Here is a 24920-nt window from a genome sequence, read left to right as displayed (position 1 = left end):
CCCAAGGGCTCACTTGATTGTCCCACAGGATTTCTAATGCTGCTAGTGACTTGTACTCCCTCAGGAGGTTAAAAGCTATACTTCTTCCATGTATTGAGAGTAATTTACTCACTTAGCCACAGGATCACCAGTTGCCTCCTGACGATATCCAGAGGCTCTTTCAAGTAAGGGGAGATATACACTTGCACCACTGCAGGACAGTTGGACTCCTCCCCACCCCCAACTTCCTAAAGGCTCTCTCCAGTGTGCTTTCTCCTCTGGTATCTCAATGTCTTCTCACTGGCTGCTCTAGCTCTCCTGCCCCAGGGGCATGAGACTACACCCAGGAGCACTACTTATGGACAATCATTCCACCTTCTGGGCACACCTCCCCAAGGATTGGTTGGAGTCCCATAAATATTCAGGCTGTTTGTCCTACTCTCCCTTTCACTATGCTTATAGAAACTTCTACAAAACAGGGGGAAGTAGCAGAGCAGCAATCAACCATGTATATCTTAGCAGCCCAGCCTTCTGCACCTAATGCAACACAACTTTGGAGAGGAAGGTTTTCACTGTTCAGTAACAACTGACACGTGTACATTTGTTTCAGAAGTTCTCAGCAGCAAAGATAAGCACTTGCCCATCATATTGATTGACAATTGGAAACTGTTGAAAAACAAACAAAAAAACCCCCAAAAAACAAAGTTGCTGTAGATGTCAATATTATCAGATGTATCGGACAATGTGTACAGTATCTCACAAAAGTGAGTACACCCCTCACATTTTTGTAAATATTTTATTAAATCCTTTCATGTGACAACACTGAAGAAATGATACTTTGCTGCAATGTAAAGTAGTGAGAGTGTACAGCTTGTAGAACAGTGTAAATTTGCTGTCCCTCAAAATAACTCAACACACAGCCATTAATGTATAAACCGCTGGCAACAAAAGTGAGTACACCCCTAAGTGAAAATGTCAAAATTGGGCCCAAAGTGTGAATACTTTGTGTGGCCACCATTATTTTCCAGTACTACCTTAACCCTCTTGGGCATGAAGCCCCAGACCATGCTTAACTGTAGGCAAGACGTACTTGTCTTTGTACTCCTGACCTGGTTGCCGTCACACACGCTTGATACGATCTGAACCTAATAAGTTTATCTTGGTCTCATCAGACCACAGGACATGGTTCCAGTAATCCATGTCCTTAGTCTGCTTGTCTTCAGCAAACTGTTAGCAGGCTTTCTTGCGTATCATCTTTAGAAGAGGCTTCCTTCTGGAACGACAGCCATGCAGACCAATTTGATGCAGTGTGCGGCCTTTGGTTTGAGCACTGACAGGCTGACCCCCCCCACCCCTTCAACCTCTGCAGTAATGCTGGCAACACTCATACGTATATTTCCCAAAGATGACCTCTGGATATGATGCTGAGCTAGTGCACTCAACTGCTTTGGTCGACCATGGTAAGGACTGTTCTGAGTGGAACCTGTCCTATTAAACCACTGTATGGTCTTGGCCACTGTGCTGCAGCTAAGTTTCAGGGTCTTGGCAATCTTCTTATAGCCTAGGCCATCTTTATGTAGAGCAACCATTCTTTTTTTCAGATCCTCAGAGAGGTCTTTGCCATGCGGTGCCATGTTGAACTTCCAGAGACCAGTATGAGAGCACCAAACTTAACACACCTGCTCCCTATTCACACCTGAGACCTTGTAACACTAACGAGTTGCATGACACCGGGGAGAGAAAATGGCTAATTGGGTCCAATTTGGACTTTTTCACTTAGGGGTGTACTCACTTTTGTTGCCAGCGGTTTAGACATTAATGGCTGTGTGCTGAGTTAGTTTGAGGGGACAACAAATTTACACTGTTATACAAGCTTCACACTCACTTCTTTACAATGTAGAAAAGTATAATTTCTTCAGTGTTGTCACATGAAAAGATATAATAAAATATTTACAAAAATGTGAGGGGTGTACTCACTTCTGTGAGATACTGTATTTATGTTGAAACATACTGTATTAGTAGGTTACTGCTACACATACCTTTGTGAAAAGAAAACCACCCACAACTCTTCTCCACATGTGTGACCGGATCATGACCTCTTTATGAACATGTGAAAATAAAATTTACAAAGGAAAAAAATATATGCAGCTGGGAAACAATGTCAATGAGAACAGGTTTCACTATAATCTGGATCTATTTAAACATACAGTGGGTTTTTAGATTTGTTGCTTTTAACCTTAAAAATAAATAAATAAATAAAGCTGCTTGGCACTGCTCAGCAGATTCTATCAGTTTACGCTGTCTACATGTCAGGAATTTATACCTTGCATCTCCCAGATGTCCAGCGTCTTATATGGCTGACAGACAAAAAAAAAAAATTATATATAATATATATATATATATATATATATATATATATATATATATATATATATATATATATATATGAGCAGTAGATGAGAAAATGTATCACTGACCCAAAAGTCAAGAAATAAGGGACTTGCCAGACAAAGGGAACTGACAAAACTGACATCAAGACCTTTAATGTTGGTAAAATAAAATGTGTCTTAGAGTGCATAAAACTGGTAGTGTGTGCAGGAAGTTCTCGTTTGAAAGGTTTTTGCTCTACAACCAGACATATCAGTCACACTGTTATGCAAGAAGAATTAGGGAAAAAAAAAGCCCATACACCATAAAAATGCATTCATCACTGCAGTGCAAAAATGTATTTTCAAAATAGTTAAACAAGGACTTACAAATGATTGGCTGTGGAAAATGTTGAGCAAGTCAAAAGCTGGCCATACATGGATCAAAATTTGGCCGACCGGACCCATTTTTGATCAGAGTACAGGCACCCTGGTTGTACAGAGACCAATCCATTGTTTTTTTCCCAACCGATCAGTGCCACCACCACTGGAGCAGAGGGAGGGAGGATCTAAAGGGGGGGGGGGGGTCTTTGCGCTGGACTTGCACTTAGTTTGGCGCTGGACCCCTGGACAGGTGAGTGTCCTTTTATTAAAAGTCAGCAGCTACAGTATTTGTAGCAGGTAACATTTCATTTTTTTAGAAGAAAAAGCTTTAAATAAGATCATTATTGGACAGAAATGTTAAGAGACAATGGACTGTGCGCTCAAGAGACCTAACTGAAGGAAAACTCAGAAAATCACAAGGTTAATAGAATACCATATGTATAAGCCCTAACCAGACCTGGAACATACCATAGTACTTACCAGCTAAAACTGTATAGTACAAGATAAGAATATTATACACACATTGCAGACAAATCTTTAAAAACAAATTTGTTTTTTTCTTTCAGCTTCTATTATACAGTGTCATTTCTAATACTTGCTATTCCCAATACAGTGTAATGTACTTTGCTTAGTCAGTTATTCTTAAAAACCAAGATTACATTTTTTTTTATATAAAAAAATAAAAAGTGTTAAAAACACTTGCTAACACTTCACGCTAAGGGTGAAAATGTCTAAAAAGCTAATGGCCTTAAACTTTGATAAAAGTTTCTTTTTTTTTTTTTTTTTTTTTTTTTGCAGATTTTAGCACTCCACTGCAGCTTCTTCCTCATAACAAGTGAAAGACAATGGTATGGAGAGGTAACTGTTGTGCATGTAAAAGGCTTAACCACATGTGAGCATGTATGAATTTTAGGGTTGTCCCGATACCACTTTTTTAGGACCGAGTACAAGTACCGATACTTTTTTTCAAGTACTCGCCGATGCCGATTACCGATACTTTTTTTTTAATGTCACGTGACAGTTTTTTTTTTGCTATTTTTTTTTGGGGGGGGGGGGGGGGGGGGTGAACGTTGTATGTGTGTGTGGTTTTTTTTTTTGTTTTCTTTTACAATTTTTATTTTTTACAATAATATTTTTTTATTATTTATTTATTTATTTTTTTTTTAAATCAGCCCTGTTGGGGGGCTTTGGTGAGATATCAGGGGTCTTAACAGACCTCTGATATCTCCCCCTTGAAACAGAGAAAGAGACAGAGGATAGAGATTCCCCAGTCCCTTTCTCTGCAGCGTCAGCTGCACTGAGAATGAATGGAGAGATGACAGCGGCTCCTCCCCATTCATAAACTGACACATCGTAATCACAGAAGATTACAATGTTTCAGTTATGTGAATGGACAGAGTCAGCTGACTCTATCCATACACAAAGGAAGGAGGGGGAGGACGGAGGAACGGAGGGAACAGATGAGAGAGGAATGCAGGGGACAGATAAGGATAGAGGAACGGAGGGGGAGAGATAAGGAGAGAGGAACGGAGGGGGAGAGATAAGGAGAGAGGAACGGAGGGGGAGAGATAAGGAGAGAGGAACGGAGGGGGAGTACGGAGGGGACAGATAAGGATAGAGGAATGCAGGGGACAGCGGAGAGGCACAGAGGAACAGAGGGAGCATGGAGGAGGATGCAGTGACAGTCAGCTGTGACCGATCACCGCTGTATGTCACTAAAGCTGGTGAAAGCCGCTGGGGGAGAATCCTGTAACTCCCCCACGCGCCGATCACAGCTGTCCTCCAGGTATCGGGGGAAGCATCAGGAGCATTTGCCCGAGTACAAGTACTTGGGCAAATGCTCGGTATCGGTGCCGATACCGATACTAGTATCGGTATCGGGACAACCCTAATGAATTTAAATCAACATCTTAGAATATATTATGCCGCACAACAAACTAAAATCACGTGATCAACACCATTTGATTTTTGTCACCAGTATTAATTTTACTGACATCCATTAAAGAAGTACATCTACTGCATGTCCTTACCTCAAGATGTTCTAAAATATAGGGGGGGTTGGTCATGCCAAGCCTCAGCATCGCACCCTCAGGAATAACTTCAACCAGTTTCCATAGGAGTGTTGGGAGGTCGGTGCCAATGTCTCTACCATAGGCTCCTGTGTCCTCACTGGTCAGCCAAATCTCACAAACACCCTCTGTGAACAGAAGAAGATAAATCATTTTATTTTTTTTTTTACATTTATCATACAGCTGTTCCCTTTTAATTCTGGGTTTCTACAAGGCTATTATGCAGCCACTCTGGACTTTGCATTGTAATGAAGGGGGCTAAAAGAAGGCATATCCCCTGGGCAGCAGTGGGTTATTACGTTCATTTTATGATCTCTATAGTGCTGGAACAATACAGTAAATGATTACTGTGTTCCAGGTGGAGATTTACATTTACAGCTCAGGAACAGCATATGGCATTTAAAAAAGCCTATCCAAGTGCACACACTGAATTTGCTGGTCATGATGTAATACAAATGAGAGACCTAACAGCAGTCTCAAAGTGTATTTGAAAAAGCAGAATGCAATGTGTACAAACATAGAAGCAAATGTTTACAAACACAGTATTAAAAAAAATAAAAATAAATTGAGAGTGTGATGCAGCCATACATTAAAACAAATATGCCTCAACAAGTAATGTCAGTTAGAGTTAACGGGTTACCAAAGGGATAAGTTTGACAAAAAAGGCTACCATTTTGCTAAAGTAATGTACAGTGTTTTGTTTCAAGATAACAGTTCCTAGAAAAGTACTTTGAAGGAAGCTTCTTTTAAAGGAGAAGTATGGACAAACAAAAAACAAACACCCCCGGTTGTTGCATCAGTCTGATGTCCCTTGCTGGCTCTAAGCCCAAGAACTTACCAATCACATGACTGCTTATTTCTTGGTTAGCTTTGAGCAGAGAATGGTCACTGTTAGTTACCGGCTCTCTGCTGTGCCTCCCAGTGCTCACTGAGAAAGAGAGGAAGTGGGAGCGCCAGGCTCGGGCATAGCGAGATTACAGTACCAGAAATTATCTGAAACACTCGAGGTGTCAGTCTATTAAGCAGTGATAAATTATCACTATTCAGTACACAGATGGCCCACCTCATGTGATTAAAATGAAAAGTCCTCCAACATAATATAAACATACATATGCACACATAAATATGACAGGGGTACATGGTTACCGTCCTTGGTGGGTCTAATCGAGGAAGAAGTTAATAATCTTCCTTCTTCCCCCAGGATTCTCTCTTCACTGATTCCCCACCTCTGAGCTGGTATAATGGGGAGGGTGAATTCTGACACAGATCGCCAGTGAAGTGCTGAGATTGCACCTTCATAAACTGGCCATTTGTGTCAGACAATGACAGCTTCTCTGGGTGCAGAGATATTTGGTGGAAAACATGTTCTCCACAGATCATCTCGGTTTCATAAACTGGTTATGAGCGGAGATCAGCGGAGATCTTTGGGATCCCCGCTGTTCACAGTTTCATAAACGGACACCTATGTGTGTACATTTTTTTTTACCTTCATACCTCCACCATGCTCTCGGTATGCCTTGCATCCCCTCAAACTGACAGACAGCAATGATAAATGTAATAACTTCTAAATGGCTAAACTATCATAACTGACAATATGTGTACAACTATGAAATGAACTGGATAAGGTTTCACCTGTTACCCAAAATAGAAACCGTCCTGAAATGCACCCTGTTTTTAGAAAATCTGCAGTGAAAAAGAAAACCTCTCCAAAACAACTGAAAAGTATTTGAATGAGTTTCTGGTGTGAAAACACTGCAAAAACAATTAAAAACACAATTTTGTTTCTAAACGTTCCATATAAATGCTCAGTAGCAACACAATTGATAAAGGCCTTTAGAAGATTGATGGAATATCCATACCCGTCTAGCCTTGTTTACGAACACAATGTCTGTAACCAGCACAGCATACCCTTTGCTGTTGTAGATAGCTGTGTTAAATAGACGTCAGCATGCTGATGTTTGGCTTTGCAAATGGAAAATAGGCCTAAACTTTTTCTCTCAGACAATTTTCTTCACCATCAAGAGATCTTGGGTCTCTCATTGAAAGTATTCAAGTACTAAGACATGACAATATTGGAGTTCATCCAACATTTCAAAACAAGCATACAATATATGCAAATGTTTCTTATGCTAGACATACATCAGGTCGTTGCACTAAAATATCAAGGGAAATCATACAACAATCCCAAAGTGTACGTGTGTGTGTATGATTATGGTGGAGACATTAGATTGAGTTCCTTCAGGGTACTGGTACTGAGGTCACCAATTGTCATAAAAATAAGGAAAATAAATGAATACTGTGTATACAGTACAAATACAAAGGAAAAAAAAAGAAAAAAGAAAGGAACCCAGAGATTGAAAAATAAATTGCAAGCATGCTACTGTTCTTGGCTGGATCAGAAAAGATGAAAAAAAAAAAAAAATGCAAATTATTATCTGAATCTCTGATTAACCATCACAGTGCAGCAATTAGCAATTCCAATTGATAATCTATGGCTCCAAATATCTACCATTTAGAAAGAATGCCCCCCTGTTGAGACCAAATCCTTCTGTTCCCATGTGCAGCATAAGTTGTCCCTTTGTTTGGTCTGATGTGTACATCTTTATACAGAGTTGACTAATTTACTACCAAAATTTGTATGCTGCGCTAAAGTTTTTACCAACCTCTATATTACTGCATTTGTTATTTTTCAAAAGCTAATATAAAAGGAAAAGAGGTCAAATAAGCACTTGTGTGATTTGATTTAGCCAATTATTTTCATGCCAGTGAATCAGGGCCAGAGCAGAAATGTATAATTTGCCTACATACTGTGCGCTACACAGTGTCCCCAAGTGCTAAAAAGTGTCCTTGCTATTGAAATTTCAGTGTGTTATATCATAGTGGAGGGACCTACAACAAGAAAGACTGTGTCATTGAAAGCTCAGATTTATAAAACACTTCCGGTTTCTTTAACACCTCACTATATTTGGCCAATACAATAATAGCAACATCTTTAACGTAAACCTGTTACAGTTCTGGATATTTCAAATTTAGCATATGATGAAAACAAACAATAGAGGTTACCTTCAGTGAAAGCCACATGCAAAAATGAATGGAAGATCCAAAGACAGACAGCTCAAATATGAAGTATTTTAAAAGTGGAATTTGAGCTTGAAACTTACTTATTGGTCTGTTAACCTCTTCCGCTGGCCATACACATATATATGGCCTTTCAGAAGGTGGGCTTTGATGCAAAGAGGCTGTATATATGTGGCCAGATATAAACACACTATTGTGCTGTGTGCGCACACCTGGCACAGTAACTGGCGGGTACAGGAAAGCTCCCGATGCATACTTGCAATCTGGATCCTTCAGATCATGTGACCGTTGTGACGGTCAATCACATCGTCACACGATTGGAATGATCCCCTCCATCTCCCAGCATTGAGAACCTCTTAAAGGGCCCGAAGGCGATGGGAAAAGGTTAACGCAGTGGTCATCAACCCTGTACTCAGGGCCCACTAACAGGCCAGGTTTGCAAGATAACTGAAATACATCACAGGTGATATCATTTGTTGCTCAGTGATTGCAGTATTCTAGTCTGCATCTCCCCAAGGTAATACATAAAACCTGGCCTGTTAGTGGGCCCTGAGGACAGGGTTGATGACCACTGGGTTAACGTGATGAGAACTCCTACTGACCAAACAAAGGCTCAGGAGGCAAAAGGGGAAGCCTTAGGCTGGATTCACACCTTTGCATTTTTAGTGCTTTTTGCATTTTGCACTGCAGAACGTATTCCATAGGAAACCATGGTAAATGGACTGTATTGCAAATCTGCAAAATGCAAAAAGCACTAAAACTGCATAGGTGTGAATCCAGCCTTAAAGTGTATACCCACTTTTGCAGTCAAATTTGAGAAAACCACATCATATGTTTGTTATGTGTTCCCATTTACACAACATGCATACACTTTTTAATATTGTTTACCTAGAGTAAGTCTGTCCCAAGTCGGTCTACAATTACATATAATGCAAGAAGCCTAGCCCCTAAGAATTTAATTCTTTGTTGTTACAGAACATGTTCAATTCCAGTTACAACTGATAATCAAGGTCGGCTTGAACAGTAGAGACAGGATTATTATGGAAAACATAGCCCCCATCCAAAAAGAAATATGCAGTATTTTTTTTCTTCCCAAAGGATCCATAATAGAGCATCACAAATAGGTAAGCTGCAAAATATACAACATACATATTTTTTTTAATTATGCTATGTGAATGGGGACATGCAACAAAGAAAGTAGGTGTTATCTGAATATGGCTGCAAAAGTGGAGATACACTTTTAGCTGCCTTTATCTGTTGCTCTACTGGTCTGTTTTTTTAAGCTGTTCTTTAAGGCTTACTTTACTGCTCTAACTAGGAAAAAAAAAAAGTGAATTTAATCTGTAAAGAGTGATTTACATTTTGAATGCATAATTTAGCTGCAAAAACTTAATACCTGTGAATATCAAAGCTTGCAAAATAACTTGCAGTGGAAAGGTCTGTGGCCACGGTCATCAAGCCACTTTGAATTAAAGCATGTACCCGCTGTAGCCCCATTATATTTACAGACCATTCTGCAGACTGGTAAAAAAAAACAAGTATTGAAAAGAAATGGAGGTGGTAAAATATGGGGGTGTTTTTAGGGAAAAGAGGTTTAAAAAAAAAAAAAAACATTATTCCAGCAGAATTACATGCTATTTTTCCACCTATATGTGAAGCTACCCAGAGTACTATGCAACGCAAAGCTTCTCTTCTGGTTACAAATAACCCAGTAGAATATAATGAAAACTACACTGTCTCCTGTTTATCTAAAATTCAGTTCCCCGTGACTCTGTTTGATTTCTTTTTCCCTAATCTATCACTATTCAAAGAAAAAGGGAATGGGGGGGGGGGATGATTCAATTTAGAGCTACACATGTTTACGCTCCTGTAAATGGTACTGTAATTGTCTCACTTGCAGGATGGCACTCACTTCAATCGAACATCTCTCTCTCTATCATCAAGATCATTTTGGTGCTAACACTCCATTAGAGGGGCCTGTGCTGTAGTGATACTGTATATGTTTTATAATGGAATAGGAAATTGAGCAGATTTTTAAGATACTGAGTTCTCTTCACAAAGCACACAAGGTCACTGTTTTCAGAGCTTTGTCCATCTACAACTACCAATATCACCAGCAAATAAAAAAAAAAAATCTATATAAAGTGCAATATTTTTGCAGTAAACAGCACAATACATTGCTCGCTAAGTTTTGTTCTTCTAAAGGGAACAACACCTTTCCAACCTGATTATGAAGAAAATACAACACTTTCAGGGATGTTTGCTATTTCTCAGTACACAATGCATAACAATAAGAACATATACAGCACCACATTGGCCAAACACTAACTACAGGCAAAGTCTACAATTGGAAAATGTACACACTAATGAAAAAAGGACACACATATGTAGGTGACTGCTATTTTTCCTAGCCTACCACTGATATGAAAAAAGAAGCAGTTTAAAATGTATGTACAAACTCCCATAGAACAATTAATCATTTGAAGAGTTCACCGGGCATTCATATGTCTTCCTAAAGGAGTCAAGAAACAATGTAGAATCTTTATGATCTTTTTTAGTGGTACGTGTCAAAACAACATCCATATGAATGGCAGGACCCAAGGTTTTAGAGCAGATCATTGCCAAAAACATCACACAGCCTCTGCCAGTTCGCTGTATTCCCATAGTGCATCCTGGTGCCATCTCTTCGCCACATACGTGTCGCACACACACACCCAGCAATCTGCATGATGTAAAAGAAAATATCATTCATCAGCTCATGTTTCAGTTATGATGTTCACGTGCCTATAAGTGCTTTTGGCAGTGAATACAGGTCAACCTGGGCATCCTGTCCAGTTTGTGGCTAAACAACAAACTGTGGCACCCATTTGTTTGCCTTCAACACTGGGAAAAGATGTTCACTTGCTGGCCAATATATCTTACCCACTTCCAGGTGTTTGTGTACCACTGTAACAAAATAAGCATTATTATTCCCTTTACCTGTCAGTGGTCCATAATGTTATGGCTGATCAGTGTATAAATCATGCAGTAAATGTGCTTTTGTAAAGTATAACTTAAGGAAAAACATTTTTTTTAGATTTGACTGTCAATATTGGGGAGATTCACTTTCTATAAATTTGGTCAATCACCAATGTCACTGGGAACGAAAGCAGTTTTTTTTCAAAATTTTAGGTGGTCACCAAAATAGGAATAGAGGGAAAGCTTCCAATGAGGAAACTTGTTTCTGTGACAACTAAGAGGAGATTTTCCTCACATTGAAAGCATTTTCTCTCCATGGCCTTTTGGCTAAGATGCACACCCTTAAGTGCACTTTTTAGCGTGCGTTTCACATGCACATTTTATTTTATTTTTTTGCACCACCGCAGATTCAAAGAGTTCTGTTGAGTCTACGGGTACAGGATTACAGGATAGGAAGAGGGAAGAAATCTTGGTAACACATATATGAGGAAAAAAAAGCTGTCCAGAATTTTAACCCCCCCCCCCCCACAACAAGAATCTTTCTAAATCCCTGTTAAGAAGAAGGAGCAGATCTCTTCTTTTTCTGGTGTACAATGGCCCCTGGCTGTTGGACAAATGGAATTGCTGCTGTACATTCATCAAGAAAGATGCTACTATAGTCACTAGGCTGTGGCAGAAGGAAGCAGATCACATGATATGTTACACCACTGTATCTGACCAACAAACCTCAGATCACAATCTTTGAAATAAAGAAAATGATACATTAATTCAGTTTTTGGTTTTGACACTCTTCTAGCTTTTGCTATACAATAAAAGGGTTGTGTATTATTGCTACTGGAGAGTGATTAAATGGGTTTGTAGGAACATCAGGAAAAAACAAAAACGTAAACTCAGTTAGTTACATTAACATGGTTTTGCATATATGAAAAGCAGGGGTCTAATAGACCCATGAAGAAGAGATTATCTACTCTATAGAAAATCTGGACGCTTCATATCAGCTCAAGTGGAATAGTCACACTTCACTGAGAAAAGATTTGACCCAGCTAGGGCTCATGTCATCAAGGCCACAGAAATCTTTCAGGGTGTCTATTAAACGTTCTGTTTCACAGTATCAAGCATTGCTACAAGGTTGATGAATAAGTACGGAACAAATCATGTTTGTCACTGTACATTAGAAGGTCATCGAACAGCCAAACCAAAATCAAAGTGCCATTCTGTGATCCTCATCTTAATGGAACCATAAATAAAAGACTGCACGCTATGCTATTTCTTTTTATTTTTTTTATTTTAGAACATCTACATTTTTTAAACTGCGATCTAAAGGGATAACGTCAGAAGAGGAAAAATTTCCTGTAAATTATTTTTTTTTTTTTTGTATTATACAATAGATTTGTTTTCACATTATCCTACCCTCCCCAACAAATAAAAGCTAAATACAGCCAGTAAGTTTTGTACATTAGATACATATATTTGAGTTATGTCCCCATAAGTATATTTGTGGTGTTTCGGTTTTACTGTATTGAACAGTAAGGTGCAATTGCTGGCATGGTAGAAAAAAAAAAAAAAAAAAAAACCATGAACCATCAATCACACAGGAAAAATTTACACTAAAGGGCGCAATCACACTTTGTCATTCTAGTGAGTTGCATTAATGCATATGTGTTAAAGTGCAATGGGGTTTATTTACTAAAGGCAAAAAGGTGTTCACATTTTCTCAGGAGTTCTTTGAAAGTGAAACATTTTATTTTGTAAAGCAAATACCTAATTAAGTGCAAGGGAAAAAAAAAAATAATTTGCTTGCACATGATTAGGTAATGAAAATCAGAACTCCACCTCATTCTCAAAACTCTAAGTTATATCCCCTTACAAAGTGAACAGCTTCTTTGACCTAAGTAAATTAACCTCATTCTTTTAAGACAGTCTATTAAATTAACGTGTTTCAGCAGAACTGGGGTAATTTTAAAATAAATACTAAATGTAACTTTTTTTTTTTTTCCTGACAGTGTGCACCACAGCAGAGTGTTAATGTACATTGTGGTGCACTGCAACATGTGTGTCAGAGGTACATAACCTACTGCCTTTGTGCATTGGAGCATCATTCAACTTGAATAGCATGGCAATCTGCTATCGCATGTAACATGCATTAATTTGAGTTGTAGTAACATGCATTATAATGTGTAAATTACCTCAATACACTGGAAGAGTGTAAATAGGCACTTCAAATTCAAAACTGCTCAAGCAATATGTCAGGCATAAATATAATCATCTAACCCTACAGACATATAATACCTCCAAAATATTAACCACTTGCTGACCGCAATATATTATATATATATATATATATGCTGTGGTTTGCAAACGGTTTACCGGGATAATGGCTGAAGAGATCAGCCATAACCCCATATTGTTTTTTTCAGCCAGCGATTGGCTCTCTCTTGAAAGCGCTTTGGAGCAGCTCATGAGCCACTGGAACAATTTCAGAAGTTGCAGGTGTCTCTTGGGCTTACTGTATCCACCAGCTCCTCCGAGAAATGGTCCAACTGTGCCGCCAGCTCCTCCGAGAAATGGTCCAACTGTGCCGCCAGCTGGTCACAGAGATGATCAAAGAGTAGATATGCCTTGATCGCCTCTATGGCTTTGGAGGACCGGAGAGACGCAATTATGTCTCCAGAGTGGAAGTGAACATTTTTTTATATATTTTTTTTAAAGCAAAAGATCAAAAATGTTTTTGACCCCAGATCTCTTTATAAAGAGGACCTGTCATACTTATTTCTATTACAATGGATGTTTACATTCCTGGTAATAGGAATAAAAGTGATTAACAAATAAAGGGACAGTGTAATAATAAAAAAAAAAAAAAAAAAAAAAAGAGGAAAAAAATAAATAAATAAAAGTGCCCCCATCCCTCTGTGCTCACGCGCAGAAGAGAACAGATACGCAAGTCGCACACGCATATGTAAACGGTGTTCACACCACACATGTGAGGTATGACTTACATCTAATATGGCTTCTGGTCCTGTCACTCCTCTCTTATGGAACTCCCCATATGGTAAACAAGAAAGAAAAAAGGGGTTCCAATAGTGTAAAGCCGTTTACACTTTATTTAAATTAAAAACACACACACAAGAAACTAAAACAATCCAGCATTGATCAAGTAACTCAGCCTGGATAATGTATTGTGCCAGAAGGAACATTAAACCACATTCTCGGTCTCACCTTAAACGCTGCAGCACTTCCAATGCGTCAATTCAGTCACCACCGCGGATGATACATCTGGTCTGGACTCCTCATTACTTGAACGGTAGAAATTTACAGTGGAGTGACTAAACTTGCGAGTTTATTCAGTACTGTGGCAGGATGGACTAATCAATATTTCAGGCATGCAACACAAAACACACTTATGCAGATTGCATACCTTTAGTCAAGTATAGATTTATATTGTATGCAAGCAGAGCTGTCAAAGAACATTATAAAGTACCATACCCCCTATACATTAACCAATTACAAATACTCAAAAGATTTGGTTAGGCTTTTAAGATACTTATAACTGCTTCATGAAATCCAAGAGATAAAATATTACAATTTTTATTCATATACTATTTAAAAAAAAATTTACAAATTCATCCTCCTTTTATCAAGATACAACAAGAAGAGGAGGATTGTCAGCACGTCGACCAAATGTTCACATCAATAGTTGAATACATGGTTCAAGATACACCTCTTATCCCCTTCAAAGGAAGGAAAAGGCCCTCTGGGATACCAAAAATTAGATGTTGCAACTGGCGTGATAATTTTAGATTTATTGTTTCAGGATATTATAAAATCCAATCTTGAAAAGCATTCATAACACTCCAAAAAGGGGACAGGAATAACTACCCCCACATATCTTTGTTTCTAAATATAAACATGTGTTTACAAATACACTCACCGGGCATTTTATTATGTATACCAATTTAATTGCTTGGTAACACAAATTGCTAATCAGCCAATCACATGGCAGCAACTCAGTGCATTTAGATATCTAGATGTGGTGAAGACGATTTGCTGAAGTTCAAACCGAGCTTTAGAATAGGGAAGAAAGGGGATTTAGGCGATTTTGAATGAAGCATGGTTGTTTGTGCCAGACGGGCTGGTCTGAGTATTTCAAAAACTGCTGATCTACTGGGATTTTCACGCACAACCATCTCTAGGGTTTACAAAGAATGATCCGAAAAAGGGAAAATATCCAGCGAGTGGCAGTTATGTGGAGAAAAAAAATGCCTTGTTGATGTCAGAGGACAATCGGCATACTGGTTGGAGATGATAGAAAGGCAACAGTAACTCAAATAACCACTCGTTACAACCAAGGTATGCAGAATACCATCTCTGAATGCACAACACATCAAACCTTAAAGCAGATGGGCTACAGCAGCAGAAGACCACACCGGGTGCCACTCCTTTCAACTAAGAACAGGAAACCTAGGCTACAATTTGCACAGGAAAATATATACATACATATATACATATGCTCAATTGCCCAATCCCAATACTTCACCCCCACACACTCCTACCTTTACCTATTCTACCCAATTTCAGTCAGTAAGTTCCCAAGGCTACTGATTTTGGTACAACTACAATTTCCAATTGTTTATATCCTGGTGGTCTAATACTACAAAACTGCTTTTTCACACCCTAGCTAGACCAATCCCTTAGATGTACCTCCTTTCCCCTTCTTCACCCTTTCCTACATATCCTAGAAAGTATCCCAAACCTAACTTTCCCTACCCTGACCCTTGTCACTTAAGATAACCCTCCCTCTATAATTCCCTTGCTGCTGGCTGGTCCTTTCCTCATGTATATTATAGGCTTATTCAAAGAGCGAACAAAAATCAAAGATATTAGATTTGCAGGATTGTAGGGCATTCTTTTTGAGACAATCCATGTGTCTCCCCCAAACAGGTCTTCAATTCACTTCTGTTAATGATATGGAATATTTAAATGTCTCATGACAGCTTTGACCACCCACTTATTCATATATGGTTGCCTACAATGTATTGTGTGTATTATTATATTGTGTATATGTTGTTTATTGTCATTGTGCACTGTTCAACTCTTTCTTACTCACTTATCTTTATTCTCTCAGCTTCATGTCGCCCCAACCATAGAGAATCAGAGACCACAACCTGTGCACTAACCACCTTCCAGCCCTAAACATGACAAGACTGACTTTGCATGTGAACCACCTACATACTGTGTCCTGGGTGCCAGTTAGCAAAGCATGTCCTTTCTCTCTGCCATCACCATGCACAAAATACTACCACTAAATGTGATGGGACTGAATTCCAAGTTACAATGTATGCTAACACTCTAAGAATTAAAATGTTTTCATGTTGATATTATCTATATACAGGAAACCCACTTTAATAAGAGTGGCACACATGACTTTGCCTACAGATGTTATCCACATACATAACTAACCTAAGATAAAAAATAAAAAAATAATAAAAAATCTGCAGGTGTGGCAATTTGCATCTCTTCCAGGCATTGCAGACTATATGACAACTAGTGGGTTAAACACCCCACACACTGACAATTCACTTTATTTCCAATGTCCACATAACACACCAGTATTACATATTTTTTGGTTATTGCCCCCACCTAGAGGAATATGCTTTACTCTTACCTTTTTCCCATTAGCTGGTCATACCACAACCCCGTATTTCAGACCATTCACCCCAAACTTACTTGCCCTCAAAACTGTGGTAGCTTATCTTTTGAAAAAAATGTCTTATTGACCACTTTACAAATAAAATGGGCACTGTCAACTTTAATACAATAATTTGAGACACTTGTAATGCTGTCATGAGAGGCCAATGCATCCCTTTAGTGTCTAAGATGAATAGGTTGTCTCTTTTCTCAATTCACAACTTGAATCAGGACCATCTAACCTGGAACCTAAACTGACTTCTAAACTCCTTCTATTTTTACTATAATGTATCTATCGCATTCAAAATCAGCTCAAAGAATTAGCAGTGGATAAAGCTGAGAAAACATGCTGCCACTTGTACAATGACAAGGGAAACAAATCCTTCTAGCCCACTTGCTCATACCACATCCAGTGCACATCCCTCTCACAGCTCTCTAACCTATGACCCCCTCATACAATAGCAGATGCCTGTAAAGACTTCTACTTTCACCTGTATAAAGTCTTAGGTGACACTCAGATTGTTATTGATAATAATGCCCTTTCAGACTATACACAATCCTATCTATCTTCATGTGGACTACCTAAAATCTCTAAAACAGATTTAAAGGTTTGCTCAATACGCCCAACTCTCTGGAAGAAATTAAATAGGCCACAAAATCCCTCCCCAACTATAAAGCAGCAAGCCTTAAAGTGGATGAAACCCAATGTCATCCTTTCTAAACTACTGCCATAGGGGTTATCTATAAGGATATACATGCCTCCTGCATGTATCCTTACCTGTCAAATGTCTCCCCTCTGTTTGTTATGAGAGCCGAAAAACTGCATATTCTGTGGGTGGGTCTGTTGTCTGGAGCTTGGTGGGTGGAGTCATGATGTCAGTAGACTCCCCGCCCACCTCTACACTCCTTGTCAATATGCATTTTCTCCTGTGTATTTCTTACACTGAACTTCTGCTATGATCTCTATCATCCAGTGAAAAGACAGGAAAGTAACCACATGACTTCAGCATGCCAAATCATGCTGAGGTGTGGAACAATCAATCCTTGCAGAGCTGCTGAAGAAAGGAGTGGGGGTGGGAATTAAAAAACAATGCATGTCTTAGGCTAGTGCACAAGGTATGTAAATCACCTGTAACTCACAGCAAGGGGGAGGATTTGACAAAGTTTTTCTCTGTTTGTCAAGATTTATCTCTCTGAACAATAAAAGAGGATTGCTCAGAGCTGGATTAAATCTGTGTGGCAAGACTGGGCTCAAAAACCTCTACTACAAAACATTAATCTTTACCCTCACACCTCATCCAACCACCAGTTTCAATAGTTTCCTCTTAGACAACACCCTCTACCAGATTAATTCCCATATTACAGCGATACCCACAGAAATGCACCAACTACCCCCCTATAGACTCAGACCTAGAGATTGTCAACAGAATCTTAGCCAACACACGTAGAACTATTTTTGCCTCCCCCAATACAGACACATCTAATAGTGTTATACCAGTCAGACAAGCAAGAGAGAAGACCAGATGCACCACAGATATAATTGAAGCTCTGTCAATCACCACCAGACCCAGGTTTGCACCTCACCTCACTGAAGGGAAGACACAGTCACACCATGTTTGCCACTCTCTCCTGTCCTTTATATTTTATTATGTCCAACTGCCACTGTTTTTATTCTCTCTCTCTTTTTATTTGTATATTTTTATACAAATTATGTAACTTTTTACTCTTAACTTTAACACCTTTATTGTAAAATCAGTACCGCTTGGATCTTATTTTTTCACCTAGTAAAGAAGGCATGATTCAAACTTTGCCTTAACAACACAAATGCATACACACTGTCAGAAGCTTATGATAGATTACAAAAGCTATCTCATAAGAAAAGGTTAAGAGCAAACAGTGACAGGCCTTTAGAATTTATTGATTTCTCTAACACATCATGTTTTTTCTGTATTTGTAATATAAACATTTTGAGAAGGCTTTTTTTGTTTGTTTATTCCAGGGCATTATGAATTTTTGCAGGTTGTCTAGTCTCCAGGCCCTTAGCTGTGACCTCCATGCACTTATCAATAACTCTGCAACCTCTATCCTATTCCCTTTCCTACTGAGAATTCTTCTGGCAGCTTAAGGAACAGCCCAGACAACTGAAATACATCTCCCTTTACAACTCTAAAATCTCAAAGACCATCTGCCAAGGGAAGGCCTGACATAAATGTTTGTCAAATACTGCCTGCAGTTTCCGGGACAATCAATCCAAGTCTGCCATGCAAGCACCTCTGCTTGGCTTTTGCAATTCTCTGCTAGCACTCTACAGGGAAAGATAGACAGGGCAGCTCTGTGACCTGAATTCAATTCCAACTGATCGTATTTTGCAGTCTAATGTCACACTCACCTGCACCTATTTTCTTCATTAGCTTGATGACACAGTTCAGCGTGTCAGGGCATCTTTTAAAACAACTGACCAGTGAATTCACTAAACACTAAAATTAAGTGCTTCCATTCTAAAATACAATGCATGTTAAAATGTCTAAAACGTTGATATAGCTAGTGATAACTTAATTTAGGCAATTTAACAATGTTATATACAGATTTATATGTTTTGCGCATTCTATATAAAACAGTACTCATCAGGTCTTTATTTTTTGTTAAAGCGGAGCTCCAGCACCCCCACCAAAAAATTAAGTCAGCAACTACAAATACTCCACCTGCTGACTTTTACTATTAAGCCACCTACCTGTCCAGGGATCCCGCGGTGGTCCTCACCCAAGCCGATTCTTGAATTGGCTCTCGGATGCTGGCGCCACCATCTTGGGTAAGGGAAGCTGGCAGTGAAGCCTAGTGGCTTCGCAGCTGGTTCCCTACTGCACAGTCACAAATTGCACTGCGATTTCTCAATGGGCCAGCTGAGGTGAGAGCAGAACTTGCGGCTGCGTTTGCCATGGCATACTCAGCAGGCTGTGGGGGCGGGTGCCAGTCAAAATCAGGTAGCCACTCCCCCCCACCCCTTCCCCTAAGGTGCCAAATGTGGCACTGGAGGAGAGGAGGCAACAGACAAGTGGCGCTTCCCATTTTGGGAAGAGTTCCGCTTTAAACTCCAGTAGGAAGAAAAACATAAATAAATGAAAAAAAATAATTAAGTGGCTGTGCCGGCAAATCACAAAGTGTCATGCAAAATGTAAAAACAAATAAAATGTCTCAGGAGCTGGTGAGAAAAAGAACCCCTAAACTCTGAAATGGGGGGGGGGGGGGGGGGCTTGCCACTATATTACACCACAAATAGGGTGGACTTGGATGAGTTGTGCTATTGTATTCTGACATTATAGTGCTGCTGGCTATATAATTTTTTTTTTTTTTTTTTTTTTTTGCTTGCCTATGAAAATTTTTCTAATCTCACTTCTTTCAAAGTAGTCACCAATGGCAAGAGAGATCCAGGAATTTGACATTAGAACACACAGGGTTGATTTACTAAAACTGGAGAGTGCAAAATCTGGCGCAGCTCTGCATATTAAACAATCAGCTTCCATTTTTTTTTTTTTTTTTTTTGTCAAATCCTAATTCAACAAGCTGAAGTTAAATGCTGATTGGCTACCATGCACAACTGCACCAGATTTTGCACTCTCCGATTAAAAAAAAAAAAAAAAATCAGACACCCAGCAGCAGGAAAAAAACAATGCAGGGGCAATTCCAGGATTAAAAGGAATATCATAGCAAAAGATAAATCTGTTATTGCATTGTTAATGGGCTATTCATTTTGATTATCTTATTTTTGGCTGGGGTTCTGCTTTGTCTTGAAAGATTAGGTGATCGTTGTGGTTTTTAAATTGATAAAAGAGGAGGTGTTTTTCTTACAAATAAATGGAATTACACTATGTGGATTCCCTCTATTATCTCTTACATACATGCATTAAAAGACAAATCGGCATGGTATACTCCAGCACTCCAAACATAACCAGGATTGTTATCCAGCGCATATGACTCGCATCTAAAACTAAGAGTCCATACTTTCTGGTGAGTGAGTGGGAGAACTGGAGCAGAACACACTATTTTTGCACCATATTTAAAAGGCTAGTACTTGCCACTGTTAGAAGACTGCATGGTTGTTTGTCACATTCTAATGAAGAAGCATAAGGATATGGACTCATTTAAGAAGTAGAGGTATATTTGTTTATACATATTTTATATTTTCATTCTTGTTTCTAATGTAATTTGATTTTTATTGTTCACATTTGCATATTGGTATTGCTATATGCATAATAGTTAACAGACTAGGCAGCTCCTAAATTACTATATTAAGTTCCTGAGTACACATTAGTAAATCATTATGCCCGTGTGCAACTGGTCTTAAAAAGAATGTTTTAAAGCTAAAGCATACAGCACCAAGCACAGTAATGTGTAGTGGTGTGTATACTATTACTTGTAGACAGCTGCTTTTAGTAGAAATCTTCCCTATTGTGGTTATTTTAGAGCTGCTGGATACTGTCCTGCTTGACTCTCCAAGTGCTGTATACCTCTGTCCACACTAATGCATTTTCTCCTGCATTTGCCGCCGTGCTGCACTAAAAGACAATGGAAATTACATAATTCTCTGAGTGTCCAGTGCAGCTGCAGCACTTTTTTTTTTCTTGAAAGGTACAGGTACTCCACTTCCCATGTCACAGAATGTGATGCATTGTGGGGAAATAAATGGGAGACTTCTGTGAATATCTTTACCAGATGCAGCTACTTGCAGGTAATGGAAAACACACCATTATACATAATGAATGTGTTTATTGCTATACCCCATAACATGAAAATAAAAAATAAAATACTAAACTCAGCTTGCTCAAGAAAAGACAAATTGGCTGATTAAGTCTAATAGTCTCACCCAAACTATTCAAAATAAACATAGGTTAAAATGACAACTACTTTCAAAAGCATATATTTCTTTTTACAGTTAGAACTGTGAAATTTACTGTTAGTGCCCGACTCATCCATCAGTTGGCAGGATGAAATATTTCAACTCACAAAGCAGGCTAAATCCATTAAAGTATATAAGAGATTGTGTTATTTTGTTAGCAAGAAATAGCAAAGACTAATAGGGAAGCTAAGTAACTGCCTATGGGCTGAGGACTGCTCACCTGGGATTTCTATATGATTGGGAATCAAGATAATACACACAAAAAAAGGCACTGAATGTCTCACACAGACAAGGAGTCTATTTCAAGACCCTTTTATCACTTGGTATTTTCCCAAGATGTTAAAACTGTTTATCTCTTGACTGACTTCAGCCACTCTGCCTTGTTGGCCTTTTGCCTAAAAGTCTCTAGTGAGACCTTCCATCAAAGGCCACTTGTAATGTTGTGGAACGGTACTAAGTGAGAAGTATCCAGCAAAAAGAACACGGCCTATGCCATTAAAAGATGTTAAGCAATGAAGGTACCACAAGTGTGTTAACCCTTATAACCCTACATACTTTCAGTTTTACGACTTTTACTAAAGACACAAAGCTGCATCTACTGCTACCACTTCATCATTGTGCATGCATGAACTGTTGTACTATGGTGGGATAACACAGTGATATACAGAACCATCTGAGACAGTTTAAAGTGTCATTTCTACATCACACTCACAATCTGTAGACACATCAGGAATAAATACTTTGCTACAATGTTAGGCTCAGATCAAAATGAAAACAAATAAGTAACTTAAGCAGAAATCCCTGCAATATAAATTGTGTGACAATAATCAGATTGGAATACTCTGAAATATAAAGATGTGCTCCACCTCCGCAGAGCGTTTGTGGTGGGCAATGAATTAGAACCCTGGGCTCCTAGTTTTGTTTTGTTTTTTTACTTACAATAAACATTTTCTTCTGTTTAATGTAAATGTTTTAAATAACTCCTATGTATGCCTAATTTCTAACTATGTATGTGCTTGGGGGGGAAGCCATTGTAGTTTGAAAGCAAGACGCACTTTGCAGTCTCTAATGACATGAAACAGCCACAATGCTTAAAGCTAGAGAGCATGTAATCCTAGGCAGGGTTGATTGCCCTTAACTTTAATGTGCCTGCTTTTTTAAACTGTATTGGACAAAATTAGATGGAAATTGTGATATGATCAGTAAACTCTATGCACATAGAAAAGGAGCACAGTGATTACATGCTGCAGACAGACGTGTATTAAACTTATAATTTTATCAAGTAATATAAAATTTAACCAAAAAAAAAAAAAAAATAATAGAATATCATGACTTGTCTAAATCCCACATGAAACGTTCAGCAAAACTGCACAGCCAATTTTATTGCAGGCACCTGGTAACAAGTTTATACTCCAGGTGTTGAAACACATCAAGTCATGCATTAAAAAAAAAAAAAAAAAAAAAAGAGCAAGAATATGTGGACAAATACATTCTTTAGAACATGAAAAGGGAAAAACAAGTCAACTGATTACAAAAAGCTCCATGTGGTTCAGCTTAATACTCTGCTGAGAATGTCTGGATTCCCTAAAATCAGTGACTCGGTGCTTTGCACTGACTATTGTTCTACATATTTGCTGAGGTTATTAACCTGACCTCACAAACTATGTATAACTTGGGAAAATGCCCTCCGTGTGCTACATCTTGACCTCTGCATTTCCTAACATAAAATAGACAAAGTGAACATTGAATTCTCTAGTTTTGTTTCGCTTACCTCATTATTAACTCTCTACTTCAGACTTAATAAGCAAACTACAAAGTATACAGTGAAAGGGACAAAGTATACATTGAAAGGGATAAAGGATTAGCGGCACAAAAAAATGATCTGGGAAAAAAAAAAAAAATGTCCACTTTTTTTGGGAACTGTTACTGTACTTTTTAGACAGATAAGTTGTGCAACTTTTTCCCATGTGATGGTTTAGAAGAAGACTGTAAAGAGAAACATGAGCGGATCATATGGATTACTAGAATGAGCAAGTATTTAGCCCACATACAGAGTCAGAGAATTTTAGAATGTTCAAAACGTTTAAATGCAATTTAATTGAAGAACGACCAAGCTTGTGTGCCTTGAGCAGCCAAGCTATTAATTTCTCCTAAATGCACTAATAACAACAACATATAATTAGCTAGAAAAAGATTTCAAGCCAATGACACTGAAGTGTTAATACAGGCATTTATGTGCATGATCAGTGTTTCAGATACTAGTAAAGTACACAAACTTAGAGTAGCAAAATAAATTCCAGATATTTCAATTAATTAGAGTAATGGGCAGTTAGTCACCAACCCATCTCCAAAACTGGTGCTATCTTAATTACTAAAAGGATTTGTAGAGGCATGGCCCAAATTTACCCACAAATGTTTATCTCCCCCTTTTGATGCCACACAGACGCCAGTATTGTATATATGGCTATAGTAATAAGGGTAGATTAGGCACAGATATACAGCAGAACTCCATCTGAACACATTATTGCATCTTGGGTATAGAGGGTAGGATTGGTTTTGCTATGATTACTCCTGGAATAGGAAAATAACAAAGAATCAAACCTTGACACCATACTACTTAAACACAGGTTTGGATTTAAAGGATAAGTTCACCTTTACAAAAAAAAATAAAAATTATAAATGCACTTTTTTCAGGTAAAAATTTTTTTTTTTTTTTTTTTTTTTAGGAGCATGTAAATCATTTCACCCACGACCAGCAGATCATGGGTGCAATGCCATGGCCCTGCAGAATTGTCAGTGTAGCTGTCTGCCCATACCTTCTGTACAGGCAGGCAGTTACACAATGATAAGAAGCTCATGAACTACCTAGAGCGCGCATCAGCGTCCTAGTACTTTATTAACCGTTTGCCGACCAGCGCATGCAGATGTACATTGGCAGAATGGCGCTGGTAGGCGTATAGGTACGTCCCCTTTAAGAAGCGGTGTTGCGGGCGCGTGACCGCGGGTCCCGTGGACTCATTGTCCACCGGGTGTCCGCGATCGTGTCACGGAGAAGAAGAACGGGGAGATGCTTTTGTAAACAAAGCATTTCCCCGTTCTGCCTACTGACAGGACAGAGATCACAACTCCGTCATCGAGAGCAGTAATCACTGTCCTGTGTGTTAAAGCTCAGCCCCCTAACAGTTAGAATCACTCACTAGGACACACTTAACCCCTTCACTGCCCCCTAGTGGTTAACCCCATTCACTGCCAGTGTCATTTACACAGTAATCAATGCATTTTTATATAACATTGATCACTGTAGAAATAACAATGGTCCTAAAATAGTGTCAAAAATGTCCGATGTGTCCGCCATAATGTTGCAGTCCCGATAAAAATTGCAGATCGCCACCATTACTAATAAAAAAAATTCAAATTAAAAATGCCAATAAACTATTCCCTATTTTGTAGCCGCTATATATTTTGCGCAAACCAATCAATATACGCTTATTGCGATTTTTTTAACCA

The 24920-nt window shown here is 38.7% G+C and overlaps 1 protein-coding gene across 3 annotated transcripts in view; it reads right to left on the bottom strand.

Annotated features, from left to right (window-relative positions):
- The window catches only part of CDKAL1 (CDKAL1 threonylcarbamoyladenosine tRNA methylthiotransferase), a 1191002-nt gene that overhangs the window by 563773 nt on the left and 602309 nt on the right, over positions 1–24920 (bottom strand). For all 3 annotated transcript variants that reach the window (XM_073631142.1, XM_073631141.1, XM_073631143.1), the window contains one exon: positions 4760–4926. In XM_073631142.1, coding sequence (XP_073487243.1) covers positions 4760–4926 — 167 coding nt within the window. The remainder of the gene's footprint in view (positions 1–4759; positions 4927–24920) is intronic.

This window comes from Aquarana catesbeiana, linkage group LG05, assembly GCF_042186555.1.
Source record: "Aquarana catesbeiana isolate 2022-GZ linkage group LG05, ASM4218655v1, whole genome shotgun sequence".
Taxonomy (NCBI): domain Eukaryota; kingdom Metazoa; phylum Chordata; class Amphibia; order Anura; family Ranidae; genus Aquarana; species Aquarana catesbeiana.
This window is presented reverse-complemented; position numbering and strand designations above follow the sequence as displayed.